A 19463-nucleotide genomic window follows, 5' to 3' on the forward strand; every position below is an offset into this window, starting at 1 on the left:
ACTCCGTACATTTTATATACACATAAATAATCGTAAAGCTCCAACCTCCACTTAGGTAAAACCCCTACTAGTACTATTTAACAAACAAATTAATTAGTCAAACATGTATCAAATATAAAATTTTATAATAAAGTAGGAACGATATCAGTACAATAAAATTACATTAATGATGAAATAAATTATACTCCCTCTGTCCCATTAGAAATTAAACGTTTTCCTTTTTGGGTCGACCCAATAAAAATGAAACGTTTCCTAAAATGGAAACAACAATATCTCTACTTTTTCTTCTATCTTACTTTACTCTGTCTTCATTAACTCACAAATCAACACTGCATAAAATATCGTGCCAGAAACCAAATGTTGCATATTTATTGAGATGGAGGGAGTACTTGTACTTAAAGTACTACTAGTACTAGCTAGCTAGAGATAGAAATTAATTAGAGTCGATAATAGAATTTCAAGAACGTTTGAGTTTGGACAATTATTTGTTATTGGATACCAAAATATGACATATGTATTTGTGTATATGCGTGCATAACACATAAAACTCTGTTCATTGTTATTCGCAATTAATGTAGGATATTAATCACTACCTAATTATTTTTCCTTTGTTTTGAGGCTGCAAACTCACTACACTAAAAAGGTACAATATTTTTATTTGTTAATGTTATATTTAGGTCAAATTATTTCCGTTATTAAGCCACTGGTTAGTTACACTAAAATCTAAAATTTTAATTTCTGTTAAACATTTTTTATTGATAAATGAATATAGATTTACATGTTGCGTAATAGTGGACTCGAAAGATTCTGATATGAAGAATTAACCACTTACCACTAGGCCAACATACTCACATAATAAGATGTCAAACTTATTAATGACAGATTCAAATAAGATTGGGGAAAACCGGTCTCACGCGTTAGCTCATAGACATGGGCTGACACACATGGTCAGAGACTCAGGGGGTTGGGCTTAAGCCCTTACCCAAATATACTTTTTTTTAATTATATTTTACTTCTAAATTTTTAAAAATTTTGGAAAATCATGTTAAGCCATTACCAAGCCACTAGTATTGAAGAACAAGTTCCTACTTGCAACCTTACTATCAACATTTTCTGCGTCCGCTCCTACTCATGGAAGGCGAAAACTCCATTAAATTTTGTATCTAGAATTGCAAATGACTTCACCGTACGATAGTTCTACCTAAATCCTTCGAAGTTGGTTCTTCGTTCATTTTCAATTGCCAGCAGCGACCGTCACACCAAATTTTCCTTCGATAACGAGGCACGCCACCCGGTGCTTCCAAGGCATCTTTTGCCCGTTGTGGACACTCTTATAAGGGGCACAATCGCCATTTAATCCAACACACGAGGACAAAACGGTCTACCCACCCAACAAAAAACTAGACTCACTTCCAACACCACGTTTGATATAAGACGAAAATTCTTTGAAATTTCATTACAACTTAAATATAAAAACGAATAAAATGATTTTTCTTTCTTTTCTGCATGTGGTCATATATTAGAAAATTAAAAAACGTGTGGACGGTGTGATCATATGATTTTCCACTTTCAACATCATTTCCACCATCTGTATAACTGTATATAAGCAGCATAAATCTAGAAAGAGAGATTAAGAAAACACCATTAATTCCTGCTAATTAAACCTCCAATTCTGCTCCTCCAACAAAAGGGTCACTAAAACTAATCTAAAGATTCAACCTTTCCAACATTTTCAACCAGATTGTGCCATGGCGCTAGCTAGAGAGCTAATGGGCTCGTCTCTAATGGAGAAATCGCCGTTTCTCGCTTCTGCTTCGTCAACGAGGCTGCTTTTGAGCCAGAACCGGAACCGGTCTTTTCTGCCCTTGGAGGGGAGGAAGGTACAAGTGGCGATAAGGAAGAGTACAACCCCTGTTGCGGCGATCAGTGAGGATCTGGATTTGGTGAAGGTGGTGCCGGAAAAGGCCGTGAAATTCAAAGTTAGGGCGGTTTTGACTGTGAGGAACAAGAATAAGGAGGATTTTAAGGAGACTTTGGTCAAACATTTGGATGCTTTTACTGACAGGATTGGGAGAAATGTTGTTTTGGAGCTTATCAGCACTGATTTTGATCCAAGTAAGTTACTGATTTTTCACCCACACATTTTGTTTGATGAAATACCTCAATTACTACTTGCTTGAATTCATCTGTGAGTTATTAACTAATTTTAGTACTTTTCCTTTTGTGATATTTGTTAGAAACAAAATCTCCAAAGAAGAGCAAAGAAGCTGTGTTGAAGGACTGGTCAAAGAAATCAAACCTCAAAACTGAGAAAGTGAATTACATAGCAGAGTTTGAGGTGGATTCAAATTTTGGGATTCCTGGTGCAATTACAGTTGCCAATAAACACCAAAAGGAGTTCTTTTTGGAGAGTATTATGATTGAAGGATTTGCATGTGGCCCTGTTAATTTCCCCTGCAATTCTTGGGTTCAGCCCAAGAAAGATCGTTCTGGGAAAAGAATTTTCTTCACTAATAAGGTAGGAGTATAAATAGTTTCTTCATTTTAGTTGTCCTGATTTTGTGGTTTTTTTTTTCTGCTGGATTCTGTTTTTAGGAGTTAAAATTGGTTATACAATGGTTGAAGGAAGTCAAAATCTTGATTTTTGAGGAGATACATTTGATCACTTGGGTTTTGTGCCCTTTTTTGTATTTTTTGAATAAAATGAGTTGTTTTGATTTCAACAGCAAATCCAAATCTTGATTTTGAGGAGATTCATGGATTTTATGTTCTGATTATATAGGATTTGATTTCTTGTATTTTAAGCCCTTTCTGCAATCAAATGAGTTGTTTTGACTTTCCAACAGCAAATCCAAATCTTGATTTTGATGAGATTCAAGATTTTTGCTTTTTTTTTTATTATCTAGTAATTGATGTCTTGTATTTGAAGCCATTTTTCTGCATAGTTTTAAATAAAATGAGTTGTTTTGATTTCAACAGCCATATTTGCCGCATGAAACACCAGAGGGATTAAAGGCTCTAAGAGAGAAGGAGCTGAGAGAACTTAGAGGTGATGGACAAGGTGAAAGAAAACTGTCTGATAGAGTGTATGACTTTGATGTGTACAATGATCTCGGCAATCCTGACAAGGGGATTGATTTCGCTCGACCGATTCTTGGCGGAGAGAAGATCCCGTATCCTAGGCGTTGCCGAACAGGGCGCCCTCCCACAGATACTGGTCAGTGATCAATCTCAGCGATATGTTTTCACTATATGTTCGTTTTCTGATTCGTGTATGTCAATAAAACAGATATGAACTCTGAGAGCAGAGTAGAGAAGCCACTGCCTACGTATGTGCCTAGAGACGAGCAATTTGAGGAGTCGAAGATGCATGCCTTTACAACCGGGAGGCTGAAGGCTGTCCTTCATAACCTCATACCATCATTGATGGCTAGCATCTCCGCGAATAACAAGGATTTTAAGGGGTTCTCGGACATTGACAGCTTGTACAGCGAAGGCCTTCTCCTCAAACTCGGTCTACACGATGAGATCATGAACAAGATCCCACTGCCTAAAGCTGTCAGCACGATTCAAGAAGGTGGTCTACTCAAATATAACCTTCCAAAGATTGTATCAAGTGAGTATCTTTTCTTTCCTGTCTTGATTTGACGTGTTTCGTTTTCGTAGTACACATATGATAGCAATAACCACTGTTTGGTGGAGAACACGCGGCTAAAATTATGGATTGATGATATAGACATAAAGAAAATTATGTTGCTTGGCTTGTATAAGCAATCGCATTCCACTAGTGGAGGTCCCCTTAGTGGTCCTCTAGGCTAATACCGACATTCGTTTGGATCGATTATAACCTAATTTGTAGTGCTTGAGATGTCAGAATTGCTAATGTGAACGGTGCCTGTAACTTTCAGAGGACAAATATGCATGGTTGAGAGATGACGAGTTTGCCCGTCAAGCCATAGCCGGGGTGAACCCTGTCACCATCGAGAGGCTTCAATCCTATCCCCCGGTGAGTAAGCTCGACCCGGAAATCTATGGACCTCAAGAATCAGCTCTCAAAGAAGAACACATTGCTGGACAGTTGAATGGCATGACCGTACAAGAGGTAATTTCTCGGCTACTCTGTGAAAATACGAATATCTTGTTAATGTACTCGACGTGCCTAGTTGTCCTTCTGTTGATGATTTGTTGTTTACTGGTTATTTAATGCAATGGCATTGACAGGCTTTGGATGCGAGCAAGCTCTTTATCATTGATTACCACGACATATACTTGCCATTCATCGACAAAATCAATGCCCTTGATGGCCGCAAAACATATGCAACACGGACTATTTTCTTCTTGACAGATGCTGGAACCCTCAAGCCCATAGCTATAGAGCTCAGCCTCGAACCAAGCTCTCTGAGGCCAAAGCGCGTTGTCACGCCGCCGGTGGACGCCACCACTTATTGGATGTGGCAGCTGGCGAAATCCCATGTTTGCTCTAATGATGCCGGAGTTCATCAGCTTGTCAACCATTGGTACGCGTATTGTGCGCTTCCCGTTAAAAATCTTCTGCTATTTAACGTAGCTCGATCTTGATGTGTTGTTTCTGATGACTTATTGTTTGGTTATAGGCTGCGAACGCATGCAGCGTTGGAGTCATTCATCTTAGCAGCTCACAGGCAGATGAGCGCGATGCACCCGATTTTCAAGCTCTTGGATCCTCACATGAGGTACACGTTGGAGATCAACGGGCTGGCTCGTCAGAGCTTGCTCAGCATGGACGGTGTGATCGAGTCTTGCTTCACCCCCGGCCGTTACTGTATGGAAATTAGTGCGGCTGCCTACTCGAGCTTCTGGCGTTTCGATCAAGAAAGCCTCCCTGCAGATCTCATCAGAAGGTATAACTATTACCCAATATCAATTTGAATTTCTAAGCCAACTGTTATATCAAAATCAAATCTTGAAATCTAATTTTGCTTCTTACAATTAAATTTCAGAGGAATGGCCGTGCCGGACCCCACACAGCCGCATGGGCTTAAACTGGTCATCGAAGACTATCCGTATGCGTCGGATGGGCTGATGATATGGGCCGCTATCGAGAATTGGGTCCGAAATTACGTGAACCATTATTACCCGGACTCAGCCCAAGTCTGCAACGACAAGGAGCTGCAGGCTTGGTACGCCGAGTCCATCAATGTGGGCCACGCCGATCTGCGTCACGAGGACTGGTGGCCCACATTAGCCAATCCCGAGGACTTGATTTCGATTCTCACCACCTTAATATGGCTCGCGTCAGCCCAACATGCTGCCCTAAATTTCGGCCAATACCCTTACGGCGGGTACGTCCCGAACCGGCCGCCGCTCATGCGTCGGCTCATCCCCGAGGAGAACGACCCAGAGTACGCGGTTTTCCTCTCGGACCCGCAAAAGTACTTCTTTTGCGCGCTCCCTAGCTTGCTACAAGCTACGAAGTTCATGGCGGTGGTCGACACTTTGTCGACTCACTCGCCCGATGAGGAGTACCTCGGCGAGAGGCAGCACCAGTCCATCTGGTCATGTGATGCCGAGGTTATCGAGGCCTTCTATGAGTTCTCGGCCGAGATAGGGCGGATCGAGAAGGAAATCGAGAAGCGGAATTCGAACCCTGGCCTCCGGAACCGGTGCGGCGCCGGAGTCTTGCCGTATGAGCTACTTGTGCCAAGTTCGGAACCGGGTGTGACATGTAGAGGTGTACCTAATAGTGTGTCCATTTAAGTTGACAATAATGCTTAAATTAGGTTTGTATGTATGCAAGTGTTGTACCTAATATAATGTTATAATGATCACTAGTTCAACTTAGGTTTAAATGTGTAATTTATCAAAATGAGCCTTTTGTAATTGCTAGACGACTCAATATTAAAACATCCGCAGGCCATATATTAGTCTAGACCACAAAAATAATACTCCCTCCGTCCCTTTGTAGATGAGTCGTATTCTTTTTTTATTGTTCCACTGTAGTTGAGTCATTTCCTATTTTGATAAAAGCACCAAGTTTTCTTCTCTCTTACTTTACTATCTATTATTTTATTCTCTCTTCATCTCTCCACATTTTTTCTTTCCTACTTTATTATTCCTTCACTTAACTCATTTTTAACACAATTTCTTAAATTCCGTGTCGAAAAGAAACATCTCTACTACTGAGAGACGGAGGGAGTAGTAAATCACAAAAACAATTAAAATTGAAAGAAGATGGAAAAAACAATTCAAAATTTTCAAACGGTCATTGCCACATGGCGTACCGCGTACCCGATCGGCCAATCCGTGGCTTGCCTCGCTCCCAGGCAATGGAGGATCCCGCGCTTGTCCTTAAACCCTTGCCTGTATAAGATGGTACTTCATCCGTCCCTTAAAAATAGACTATATTTGTCATTTTGAAATATCATGTAAAAATAGATTAATTCTATTTAAGGAAACTTTATTATCTTTAATGAGGTGAGTCTCATTCTACACTAGCAATATTCCAATAATTTTTTTTCTATCTCTTCCTTACTTTATCAATTGTGAATTAAAATTCATATTGATTGTCTATTTTTTAGGGACAAAGGAAGCATAATTTTACCAATACAAATCCAAATGGGAAATTTTCTGTATTTTTAAGTTGATGAGTATTTAAAAACATAATGAGTATGAGTATCAATAATTGTGAAATGGGGCCAAAATGAACATGGACCTGTAAGTACTAGTAGTAGTGGGTGAGATGGCAATTCAGAAACATATTGAATTCCAATGATGATAGATTAGGCTCATCTCCTTTTTAAAAATATCAAGGTCCATTATATATTCAATTTTATTATTAAGAGAACGTGACAAATAGGCATTTTAATGATCTCTGTTTTGTTTTTCTATTTATGGTAGAGTTTTTTATTTTCTTCTTTGTCTTTTATAATTAGTTTATAAGGTGGGAGTTTTACATTTTATAGTCGTGTCTATATATGAATATATCAAATTCGTAATTTTTAAAATTTTAATGTTATGCTCTCTGAAAATTACATGTCACATAATTATGTTTATATTTACACTTATTAGAGTATAAAAGTAAAAATGTATAATAAAAGTGCATTAATATTTTAATTGTTTATGTATTGATTATTTCTGCTCTTCAAATTTTCACTATTTTTTATGTACTCCCTCCGTACTCCCTCCGTTCCATAATAAATGTTACACTTTCCTTTTTAGTTTGTTCCACAAAAGATGTCACATTTCATTTTTTGGAAAAAGTTCTCTCTCTCTCGTTAATATAAATATATTATTTTCCCTTTCCACGTAACACACAAAACAACACCTCCTAAAATCCTGTGTCAATCCTCAAGTGTAACATCTACTATGAGTATAAAACATATGTGTAATGTTCATTTGAAATTACGTGAACGCGTGGCAAGATGCTATCATCTATGTAATGTCATTAATCCAAGGAACTTTATACTTTATGATGTTTCACATTACACTTTCTTCAAAAGGTGCAATAATTTTATTTAACTGATTTTAATTTAAATAATACCTCGACCTCATTTTAAATAAAGCATTTGTTATTCGAAATGATTTTATGCAATATTATTTTATGTGTTATTTGGAAAAAGAATAAAATGAGTGAAAGAATAAATTAGAGAGAATTACGATTCTATTTTAAGTAATGAATTTAAAGTGTGATATGCTAAAATGAGAAATGTGTCATTTAAAATAGAATGAAGTGAGTAATAATTTAATTATTGTAATTCTCTTTATTCAATCATTATTAATGAGATTCTATTACTAGCTTCTTTGATTACACATATACTATCATTATAAGGTAAAATAAATATCAGTACAGTTTCAGTTTTCACGTGTGTTGGAAATATAAATAATGCATATGACAATATTACTCAACCGATTTTAACTTAAAACAATATTTTAATACAAAATTAGTTATGATAATTCTCTTAACTTAACCATGAATGTTAGTATTTTTAATTCTTTTATTAATGTGTGTTGGTCAAAGTGTTCATGAACTCTTGTGTGGGTACCTAAGATTAAATAATTCTAACAACTTCTTAAAGCAGTGGAGATAGATTAACAAATTTATAAATTAAGAAAAAACAAAGGTCACATCTCAAAGTATTCCCAGCTCCGATCCCATTGTTGTTAACAATTTAGAAATATCAACCAATATTTTTTTTGTCAATATGAATGCACCGTTTCGTCCACTACAATACTACCTTGCAACATTAATTATTTTTACACGAACTAATCGAAAATACAATTATACAGTTGTTTTTATTTTTACATCTAATATTTTATAAATTTTTATTTTTAAGAAAGATAGGTGTACATGATAACGCCACCAGCAAGGGATGATTTTCAGTCAGAGTTTTCCTTCTGAATTAATTAACTAAATACTAGTAGTAGTATAGTATTTCTGCAGCTATATTGAGACGTTTCCTTGCATGTATTACTTACCTAATAGTAAAAAAAAATTGGATGAAATAGAACATTACTAATATTCTTAATTATTAAACTTATAATGTTATTGTTCGATGAAAAAAAAATTTAAAAATCAAATTTTAAACATATCTCTAAATATTAAATACTAGTATTACTTGTATATAGGCCATATTTGTATGAATTTTTTTTCGACCTTTAATAATGAAATCTCCATGAAAGTGCCTAGAAAAGATTAGGTGATTTGTTTTCATAAAGGCCAGTCAAAGAGTCGTTGAGCCTTCACAACTTTCTTTATGTTGACTAAAAAGTTAGATATTATTGCTTATGAAAATCATCAAGCTATTCATGAAATTTTAAAGATTATTCTTGGTGGCTTCCTAGTGGAGTTTTACTATTTTAATTAAGAATTCAACCCTTAATCACAAAACATTTTAGTGCAATTAGTATTCTTAATTAACAATTCAATTAATCACGAAACTTAATACGCCAGTGATCACTTCTTACTTTCCTCACGCCCATCACATCCAATTAATCAAAGTAGACTTGAGTATTTGTTGGGATAAAAATTTGTTAATTATTAACTTATTGTTGTACCATGCGGAGAGTTATACTACTCCCACCGTACCACAAAGATTGTCTCATTTTTCCATTTCCGTCTGTTTCACAAAATTTATCTCATTTCACTTTTTACCATTTTTAGTAGTGCACCTCATATTCCTCTAACTCATTCCTACTCATATTTTATTACAAAACTAATATATAAAAATATGACTCATATTCCACTAACTTTTTCAACTCACTGTTCATTAAATTTCTTAAAATTCGTGTCTGGTCAAAGTGTGACAATCTTTGTGGGACGGAGTAATATTTATGTCACAAACCTAACTAGCTAGGATCAATAATTAATTACTATGGATCTATAATCTAGCTAGATATTAGTATATGAAATCCTATCAATTTTGATCACTTTTTATTGAAGTTATTACATACTCTATATCTATACAAACTCCCGAAGCTTCTCAACATGTTACATGCTCTTTCATTAACCACATCAATTTTTGTTTTTAGCACAACGAGACTCACAAAAATACTCTCTCTCCCAACTTTCAAAGAAAATACCCCCCAAATTTTCTTGCAACATCCCTCCATAACCACTATTCCAAGTCAACTAACCAAGCTCCAATTTAATTGAACACAACACCACCTAAACCAAACACCTATAAATAAAACCACCATATTCCACACCCTCTCACCCAAACCAACTTTCTCTCTCTCTCATCAAAAAATTTCACACAATGGAAATCCAAATTCAAATCCTTCCAATTTCAATAGTCCTAACTCTCACCATACTCACACTCCACCTCCTAAAAAAAGCCCTCCAAACCAACAAAAAACTAAACCCCCCACCCGGCCCGAAACCATGGCCCATCATAGGCAATCTCAACTTAATCGGGCCCCTCCCTCACCACTCCCTCCACGACCTCTCCCAAAAATACGGCCCGATCATGCTCCTCAAATTCGGCTCGGCCCCCGTCGTCGTCGGCTCCTCGGTCGCGGCTGCGAAGATCTTCCTCAAGACAATGGACCTCACCTTCGCCTCCCGGCCCAAAACCTCGGCCGGGAAATACACCACCTACAACTACTCCGACATCACGTGGTCCCCCTACGGCCCGTACTGGCGCCAGGCCCGAAAAATGTGCCTCATGGAGCTCTTCTCCGCGCGAAGGCTCGAGTCGTACGAGTACATTCGGGCCGAGGAGATGAGCTCGCTTCTCGGAGAAATTTTCGGGCTTTCGGGCCGGGCTTTTTTGCTCAAGGATTTTTTGTCGACGGTGAGCTTGAACGTGATAAGCCGGATGGTTTTGGGGCGGCGGTACTTGGACGGCGGCGAGAACGCCGTGGTTTCGCCGGAGGAGTTTAAGAAGATGTTGGATGAGTTGTTCTTGTTGAATGGGGTGTTGAATATTGGGGATTTGATTCCGTATATCAATTTCTTGGATTTGCAAGGGTATGTGAGGAGGATGAAGGTGGTGAGCAAGAAGTTTGATCGGTTCTTGGAGCACGTGCTCGACGAGCACGAGGCGAGGAGGCGGGAGACGGCTGGGTATACGAGCCGGGACATGGTGGACGTGCTCCTCGAGCTCGCGGAGGATCCCACACTGGAGGTGAAGCTCGAGAGGCACGGGGTCAAAGCGTTTACTCAGGTATGCATTGTCGCTTGTGTATTCACATATTTCCAGTTTTGTGTATTGTTAGTGAAGAACGAGTTGCATTTTAACAATAATGTTAGTAAAGTGGATGGAGAATAGATCATAGGTAACATAGTCATGATAAAAGGAAAGTCTTTTTAAGTAGAAGAAAAAAAATGTCTATTTCTCGTGGATAGATTGAGCAATTTATTTATAAAGTTGTGACAGTAACACTTTTTTTTAATACTATTGTTTTAGGATTTGTTAGCTGGTGGGACCGAGAGCTCGGCAGTGACCGTGGAGTGGGCGATCTCAGAATTGTTGAAAAAGCCCGAGATTTTTAAGAAGGCGACTGAGGAGCTCGATCGTGTTATAGGGAAAAATAGGTGGGTGAAGGAGAATGATATACCTAGTCTCCCTTATGTGGAGGCGATTGTGAAGGAAACCATGAGGTTGCACCCTGTGGCACCAATGTTGGTGCCTCGTCTTGCAAGAGAAGATTGTAAGGTACTATAATTATTTATTAATAATATCAAATGTACCATTACTATTTAGTTATAATACTCATGGTTAGTGTTTTTATTAGTATTTTTTTTATATAAAGAAGTCAATGTTTTACTAGTAATGACATGTACAATTGTAGGTGGGTGAATATGACATCAAGAAGGGGACACAAGTGCTTGTGAATACATGGACAATTCAAAGAGATCCCTCCATATGGGAAAACCCAAATGAATTCAATCCAGATAGATTCATAGGAAAGAATATTGATGTGAAGGGACAAGATTTCGAGCTCTTACCATTCGGGTCGGGCCGAAGAATGTGCCCAGGCTACGCGTTGGGTCTGAAGGTGATCCAGTCAAGCTTAGCGAATTTACTGCACGGGTTCAATTGGAGTTTGCCGGATAAAATGACGCCCAAAGATCTGAACATGGAAGAGATTTTCGGGCTTTCGTGTCCTAGAAAATTTCCTCTTCTTGCTGTGGCTGAGCCTAGACTTCCACTTAACCTCTACAAGTCTATGTGATTTTATGCCTAAATTTTACTAGCTTTTATGGCAATGTAATTGTGTTTTTAATTATGTGTTTTTTTAATAAAATGTTGCAGTTAATTTTGATGATGACATGTTATACATGGATAGACAAGTAATAGAAAATTAAATCAGATGATCGACCAATAATGGATAATTTATTTGCTAAAATATGTTCAATTCCAAAAGGTCTACCCATGACAGCTGACGATAAATCCAGTATCTTATCTTCTTTGTAAAATAATGATTAAAATTTTGTTTTTTCTGGTTATTAAAGATGTGGGACAGAGATTCATAAATATAAAAACCAAATCTATAATCACAAGAAACATATACTGAGCCGCATCTTGGTATATAAATAATTTAATGTTTTTCTATGTTAATTTAATAAGTTTCTGACATCTTGATCCTTGATATTTGAAGCATAGTTTTTATTTTCTTTTATATTTATTCTAAAATATTAACTTCTCGGCCCAGCCCAAACCCAGATTCTAATCACAAATGGGCCAAAATTGAAAGAACCTCAAAAAAATGAATTCTTTTACACTAAATTCTCTCTTTTAGTATTTTTATGTACAATGACAAACTCATCTAAAATTTATGAGTAAATTGCATTGATTCTTATCAAATTATAACTTTAATTTGCTTCATATAATTACTGAACAATACGATTTACATGTTAAAAGTTCTAATTTAATATTTTATTTAAATCCACGTAGCATTTAAAAGCCCAAAAGCCTTTTTAATTAAATTAATTATTAAAATATTTGCCAAAATCATTTTCTATTCAAACAAAAATGGATTTTTTGACATAAAATAGGATTGCATTTATCACATAAAAATTATTCATCTTCTATTTTTAAGTACACTTTATTTTCTTCTAACAATAGTTTAACCTAATTTTCTCTTTATCTTCTCCATTTTATTAATTTTACATAATTTATGTCGCATCGACTATTAAAAATCTATAGACTCCTATCATGTTTTGTTATTTTAAACTCACTAATACTTACACAAAGTGCCTATAAAAATACACCTCAAATCCCTCTTAACTCATCCATAAACCTCAATTCTCTCTTTCACATTTAGAAATGGAAGAAAATCAAATCCTACCAATTTCCATAGTGATCACACTCACCTTAGACCTTAGTTACACTACACATCCTTAAAAAATTCTTCCCACAAAAAAAACTAAACCTCCCGCCCGGCCCGAAACCATGGCCCGTGATAGGCAGCCTCAATTAGGGGTGGGTAGGTACGGTATACCTTACCGAAACTACCATACCGTATACCTTACCGTAAATACGGTATGCGAAAAAATCATACCTTTACCTTACCAAAGTTTTCGGTATACCGAACTTCGGTATGACGAATTTCCATACCGATACCGTACCTCATTTTCGGTATACCATACCGAAGTTCGGTATACCTGACTTTCAACATCAATTAAAATAGAAAATTAGAGTTTTTAGAATATTATTTATATTTTATAATTTTAAAAATAAATTAAATATAATTTATTCATAATTATATTTATATTTCACAATAGATTTTATAATTTAAAAATATATAAAATATATTTTATATATAATTGTGCTTATATTTTTATGGTATATACCTTAGTTTACGGTATATACCTTAATTTACGGTATATACCGAATTTCGGTATGCAGCGGTATACCGCGGTATTTGAAAATCCATACCGTTACCTTACCAAAATTTTTCGGTAAGGTATCATACCGTACCGAAAGTCACGGTATACCAAAAATTCGGTATTTTCGATATTTTTTCGGTACGATAAGGCCGGTATTTCGGTATTTCGGTATTTTTCCCTAGCCCTAGCCTCAATCTCATCGGCCCGCCACCCCACCGCTCCATCCACGACCTCTCACTCCAACACGGCCCGATAATGCACCTCAAGCTTGGCTTGACTCCGGTGTCGTCGCCTCCTCGGTCGCGGCCGCGAAGCTCTTCCTCAAGACAATGGACCTCACCTTCGCCTCGCGGCCCAAAACCTCCGCCGGAAAATACACCACCTACAACTACTCCGACATCACGTGGGGCTCTTCAGCCCGCGCCGCCTCGAGTAGTACGAGTACATTCGGGTCGAGGATCCGGGTTTGAGAGATTGAGAGGTCAGGTGAAGATTGGAGGTGATCATACTTGGAGGTGAAGATTGAGAGAAACGGGGTCAAAGCGTTTACTCTGGTATGACTAGTGTTGAACTAGTGTGCTCGTGGACCGTGGTTGAATGCTATATACTGTCATATGTTATTTTACACAATTGATGTGGAACAAGTTTTATGATCGACCGTGGAATATGTTATTTTACACAATCATTGTGAACAAGTTTTCTGATAGTCAAATCTATGGATTGAATTTATTGTTTTTTTAAATAAGTTATAAGTGTGTGTTAACGTTTCTTTTGGATTATGTTTAGAATTTGTTAGCTGCTGGGACCGAGAGTTCGGCCTCGATGGTGGAGTGGGCGATGTCGGAGCTGATAAAGGCGCCCAGGGTTATTAAGAAGGCGAGGGAGGATTGATGGGTAACAGTAGGGTACGGTCATGATCTGATTATCTCTTCGTCGAGTTTGTTCAAAATATAAAAAACGAAGTTACAAACTACATTTCAAACATAAAATTCATCCACAAATTCCTAAACAAAAACCAATTAATATAAATTATTCCTCTAATATCAATCCATTAAAAATTAATATTTTAAAAACAAAATTCAACCCTAAATTATACTAATTCAACCCCAAATTCAATAGGATGAACCCTTAATTTTAAGAATTCGACTCCAAATTCATCAAAATCATGAACGATAATTTATCCCCAATTTCTGAACATAAACCTTAACCTACTATGTTACTTTACAATCGCATAGAAACAATACCACAGGATGAAATTGACCATAAAAACACATTATTGTAAATACAATAGATAATCATAATAAATAACAATTTTCACATAAATATAAATATAGAGAAAAAAATATACTACTAGTACTTACTCCGCATGGTATATGGACGTAGACACGATTTCAAATGTTGTAAAAATTAATTGAATCATTACCCAAATTTAGGGAGGCGGGAAAATTCATCTCAACCCTTTTCAACTCCCAGTAGCTTTGCTCTCTCTCTAACATCACACACAGTCGAAGGAGAGATGGAGAGGATACACGTCTCAGTAAGAGCTAGGCCCCTCTCCGCCGAAGACGCCAAGGCCAGCCCTTGGCGCATTTCCGGGAATTCCATTTACATACCCAACCAACCCACCACCAAATTCGATTTTGGTAGATTCTAACTTAATTTTGCTCAATTTTTTGCTTTTGAACTTTCGCTTCGTATTCATGTTTTCGTTTTTCTCCTTCTGTGGTTTTAATTCAACGTGCAGATCAAATTTTTGGAGAAGATTGCAGAACTCGGGATGTTTACAATGCTAGGACAAGAGATATTGTGGCAGCGGCAGTTTGTGGTTTCAATGGTATGAATTCGTTAGGAAGTCATCAAATTAGCATTTTATGCCAATATTGCTTCCATTTCCGTTTCCGCTCTCTCTATTTCTGGTTATGGTTTAGGGACTGTTTTTGTGCATTTATAATTTTTTCTGGTTAGGGACTGTTTTTGCATATGGGCAAACTAGTAGTGGAAAAACGCATACGATGTGTGGATCAAAGTCGGAGTCCAGAGTTATCCCCTTAGCTATCCACGATCTCTTTGCATTATACAACATGTAGTTGTTCTAGCTTTACCCACCTTTTGGCTTCTTTGTTGCATAATTATGTGAACAATTATGCAGTTTGTTCCCTCTGGTGCATTTGGTTCTTAGAGGTTTGTTTGTTATTGTAGGTTGTGTAGTCCTAATACATGGTTTTCATCTTTCTCCTAAAAAGGAAATGGATAGAGAGTTTCTTTTGCGTATATCATACTTGGAAATTTACAACGAGGAGATAAATGACTTGTTAGCCCCTGAACATAGAAGACTTCAGATTCATGAGAGTTGAAATTGAGGTAGAAATGTAATTTTGCTTTACATATCTTAATGTTAGTAACATATTAATGAGGAGAGCACTATGTGTGTATGCAACAATTCATCTTTTGAAAATGAAGCGAGGCATCTTTGTTGCGGTTTAAGAGAAGAAATTGTGGCTTCTGCCGAGCAAATCCTTGAACTTATGGAGTTCGGAGAATGTAAGCCTTTTGCTCTTTGTGAAAATTTGACCTGTTACAGATCAATGTAATTCACACTTTTAGCAATACCTTTGTCATAAATTTTGAAAGTAAAATGTCTGGTTTTCTTAAAGCTCTTTTCAGTCCAGTTGCTTAATGTATTGAACAATACATCGTATAGAAAACAAATTCCTAAGGAAAAAATCTGTGAGGTGAAGTTGCTTTATCTTAATTCTGTATGTAACTAACTGACCATTTGGGAGTGTCTTTTCTATAGCTAAAAAAGGAAGGAAGAAGGAATGAATATGAGATGCATAAGCTATTGGCACTAAACCAGAGGCAAAAGCTGGTAATTATGTTTACACATAGTCATAATTCTTTAATATTGAAGATATCTGGATTTTATGATCAATTGTTTCATGTCAGGTTTTGCAACGAAAAACTGAAGAGGCTGCAAATGCTACAAAGCGTCTTAAAGAGTTGCTAGATTCTCGGAAAGCTTCATCACGTGAAACATCTGGTTCAATTCTATTTGATCATATTCATTTTGCATAATAGTAAAAGATTCTTATAATATTATGACATTTATGCAGGTGTAGGAAGTAACAAAGATCCTGGAATCCCGGTATGTGTCTAGGTGTCTCTACCAGAGGGGAAAACATTTCCCCCTCTCATTTGTACATTCTTGTTATTGGTTATTGTAATTGTGTAAATCCAATAATTTAATGTCATCACCATATCTTCTTTCGTCGTCAAGGTATTAGTGCAGGCTATTGAACACGAACTTGAGGTAACTATTGGAGTGCATGAGGTGCGGTCAGAGTATGAGCGGCAAATGAAAGAGTAAGTGCACAATCACTCTCACTAATCATGTCCATTCTACTTTTGCAGTTGATATGTATCATAGCACTTCAGTTTTTATTTTCTTTTCTTAGCAACTTCATTCATCTATGGCTCACATCTGGTATTTTGTTTTACCTTCCATATTTTGGTCTAGATGAACAGTTTTATTTATATCTGCAATTTGGCATAAGGAACAGCCAGTAAACCTTTTTGTTTGTTACCACTTTTGGACAATGCATAGAGTTTATATGCAATTTGGAGGGGTAGGGTGGTCTGGAAGGAGGGCGTGTAACTAATTACCTTTATGTTATGAAGCAAAAGCATTGTTACCCATTTTTAATCCTGTGCAAATATATATCAACCCACTAGAATTAGCAATAATCTCATATGTTATAACTCGTGATGGAGGTTTTTAAAGATCACTTGCTCTATAATTTTGTACATATAGCCCATATTCTTATTGTTTATGATCTCTATATACATATAGGAGGGCTCGAATGGCTGAAGAGCTTGCAAGGCTGAAAGAAGAAGCATTGATTGAGAAGCAGCAGAACTTCTGGTCTGAAGTTACAGACCAAGTTTTCAACAATATTAAATGTTTTCTTTTTCATATATATTATTCCGTTGACTAAATAATTTATTTAGTTCATCAACTGTAGTGAGTTCCTAGAAGCAATGTCTCCTGGTGCTAGGATTTTTGCCCTTGAGAATATGCTTGCTACCTCTTCAAGCACCCTTGTTTCCATGGCATCTCAACTATCAGAAGCTGAGGAGCGTGAGGAAGGTGGAACCAAGTTCGGTCTCTTGCTGAAGCAAATAATGTTATTGTTGAAATTAGTAAACTCAATTACTTCACAATTAAGGAATATTAAAGTATTGGAAGCTTGGTGAACATTGTGGAGAAATCAAGAAAATATGAGATTATGATGAAGTGGCCGGAGGATTCTAGAAGATTAAAAGTTGTTGTGCAACTTGTATTATTAAGTTATTAGAATTATCTAGTATAGTCTAAAAATAGGAATTAGAAATATTAAATTAGAATACTAGAATTTTCTAGTTTGGTGTAACCGACTTAGATTGCCTATAAATAGGCATTAGGTGTTTAGTAGTAGTACGTACACAATTAATCAAGTAAGAATTGTGAGTGAGATAGAGAAAGAGCCGTAGCTCAAAGTAAGAAAGAGAGAAGAAAGCTTTGAAGTGTTGAAGCACTATTTGTTTGAGTGTATTTTGTAATCCTTTTGTGAAAAGCATATTAATACTTATCCTCCATATTTCATTCTTATTGAGTGTTCCTATATTTTGTGTGTCAAATATCCAACAGTTATGAACTTCCTTTTTAACTTGGCATCATGTAAGTAATTTTGCCATAACCTTCCGGTGGTTTATGAATTTCTTAGCTTGATGACTTTTTAACTTTCTTCTTCTACTTCATTTTAAAGGAAGAAAAACATTTTCTTGATATGATTTATTTTCAACAATATAATGATTGGAAGCTCCACAGTTCTCAGTAGTGGAGCATATGATTTGGAGCTTCTAGAAGAAATGGATACATCAGATGACGAAAAACCAAATCTAGAGAATGATGAGGATGGCGAGTAGGGCCAAACAAGAGAAAGGGAAAGACGCCAATCGAAAAGAAGATATTTAGGGGTATGTTGTACTTGCAGCAGAAATTCTTCCTGCAAAACCTTGAGGTGTGAATACCGTGTTGTGAATGGAAGTTGTAGTTCGTCGTGCAGCTGTGTGACTAATAGATGCAGAAATAAGGAAGCAAGCATGAAAGACATGCTGCAGGAGGAAGCATAGACTAGTCATGATCTTGCTGCTCAACACAACACATGTAGGCCATCAACAACAATAGGCATGAAAAAAAAGTGATCTTTTGATGGTATTTAGAGAATTTAACATTTACTAAAATGTGTCATTCTCTAAGACAAGATAATAATGATGTACTGCGTTATCGGATAAATTAAGATATACAATACGTATTTGAGATTAAATTAGTATTAAATTTATGTTGTTTGGTTGGTTAACTATATCGTAGATTAAATTAGTAGTTTTAGATTTTATATTGTTATCTAAGTTGGTTAGATTACACTAATATATATAAGTTGAGGAGAAAAACTCCATTATATACTAGTTTTTAAATATAGACAAATTAAATTGCACTAAACTGGGAGGTGCCCACCTTTAGTTAATTATAAGCGACAGAGTACTTAAATCCACCGTCGGTAGTTAGGCATAATCCCAAAACTAAATATATTTAATTAGTTAATGCCTTAATGGTGATGGCGCCATTTGATTGAAGCTCTTTATCTACAATTCTACACTAAGGTATCAAAAACATTACATAAGTAGTAGTACTACTATTTTTGGGGTTAATGATTAAATGTATTGCGACCTATAATGATTTTACTATTAAATTTATCCTAAAATTTGAAGTTTCTTTATTTTATTTGTTTAATAGTTATATCAATTTAATTTATCTTAGTTTTTCAATTTACGAATTACCGTATATTTCAATCTTTTTAACTCGTAAATGTAATCAATTCATTATTAGATAATCGATTCTAAACATTAAAACTAAAAATAAAATATTAGGAGTGATATTTTGTATATAACTTATTTTTGGAAACAAAATACTCCTAGGTCGTATACTGAAACACCCGTGTCACAATTCCCACGTTAAAATTGAATTCTAATAATAAAAATTGATGCAAGTTTAAAAGATTTGATTAGAATTGACAAGTTGAATTAATGAGATACTCCTAGTATAAATAATTAG

The 19463-nt window shown here is 36.1% G+C and overlaps 3 protein-coding genes across 8 annotated transcripts; all 3 read left to right on the forward strand.

Annotated features, from left to right (window-relative positions):
* The first annotated feature begins 1590 nt into the window (after positions 1–1590).
* On the forward strand, positions 1591–5919 carry LOC121768778 (linoleate 13S-lipoxygenase 3-1, chloroplastic-like). The gene is made up of 8 exons (XM_042165326.1): positions 1591–2115; positions 2238–2518; positions 2980–3217; positions 3290–3616; positions 3909–4102; positions 4222–4517; positions 4614–4880; positions 4980–5919. Exons 1-8 carry the CDS (start codon positions 1749–1751, stop codon positions 5734–5736), a joined length of 2727 nt encoding a protein of 908 aa, XP_042021260.1. The 5' UTR covers positions 1591–1748; the 3' UTR covers positions 5737–5919.
* Positions 5920–9674: 3755 nt separating this feature from the next.
* LOC121769429 (trimethyltridecatetraene synthase-like) lies at positions 9675–11748 on the forward strand. The gene is made up of 3 exons (XM_042166229.1): positions 9675–10643; positions 10887–11135; positions 11272–11748. Exons 1-3 carry the CDS (start codon positions 9735–9737, stop codon positions 11653–11655), a joined length of 1542 nt encoding a protein of 513 aa, XP_042022163.1. The 5' UTR covers positions 9675–9734; the 3' UTR covers positions 11656–11748.
* A 2992-nt stretch (positions 11749–14740) lies between these two features.
* LOC121768258 (kinesin-like protein KIN-4C) lies at positions 14741–18030 on the forward strand. Of its 6 annotated transcripts, XM_042164696.1 has the most exons (10): positions 14741–14955; positions 15057–15146; positions 15512–15673; positions 15773–15853; positions 16110–16181; positions 16259–16352; positions 16426–16457; positions 16590–16675; positions 17163–17234; positions 17335–18030. In XM_042164696.1, the coding sequence occupies exons 5-10, from the start codon at positions 16143–16145 to the stop codon at positions 17564–17566; spliced, it is 555 nt and encodes a 184-aa protein (XP_042020630.1). In that variant the 5' UTR covers positions 14741–14955; positions 15057–15146; positions 15512–15673; positions 15773–15853; positions 16110–16142; the 3' UTR covers positions 17567–18030. The 6 variants fall into 6 exon arrangements, with proteins under 6 accessions (XP_042020630.1, XP_042020628.1, XP_042020631.1 ...); XM_042164694.1 differs by having other exon boundaries at positions 15556–15853; XM_042164697.1 differs by lacking the exon at positions 15512–15673 and having other exon boundaries at positions 15712–15853.
* Positions 18031–19463: the final 1433 nt, after the last annotated feature.

The sequence above is a fragment of the Salvia splendens genome, chromosome 15 (assembly GCF_004379255.2).
Source record: "Salvia splendens isolate huo1 chromosome 15, SspV2, whole genome shotgun sequence".
NCBI lineage: Eukaryota > Viridiplantae > Streptophyta > Magnoliopsida > Lamiales > Lamiaceae > Salvia > Salvia splendens.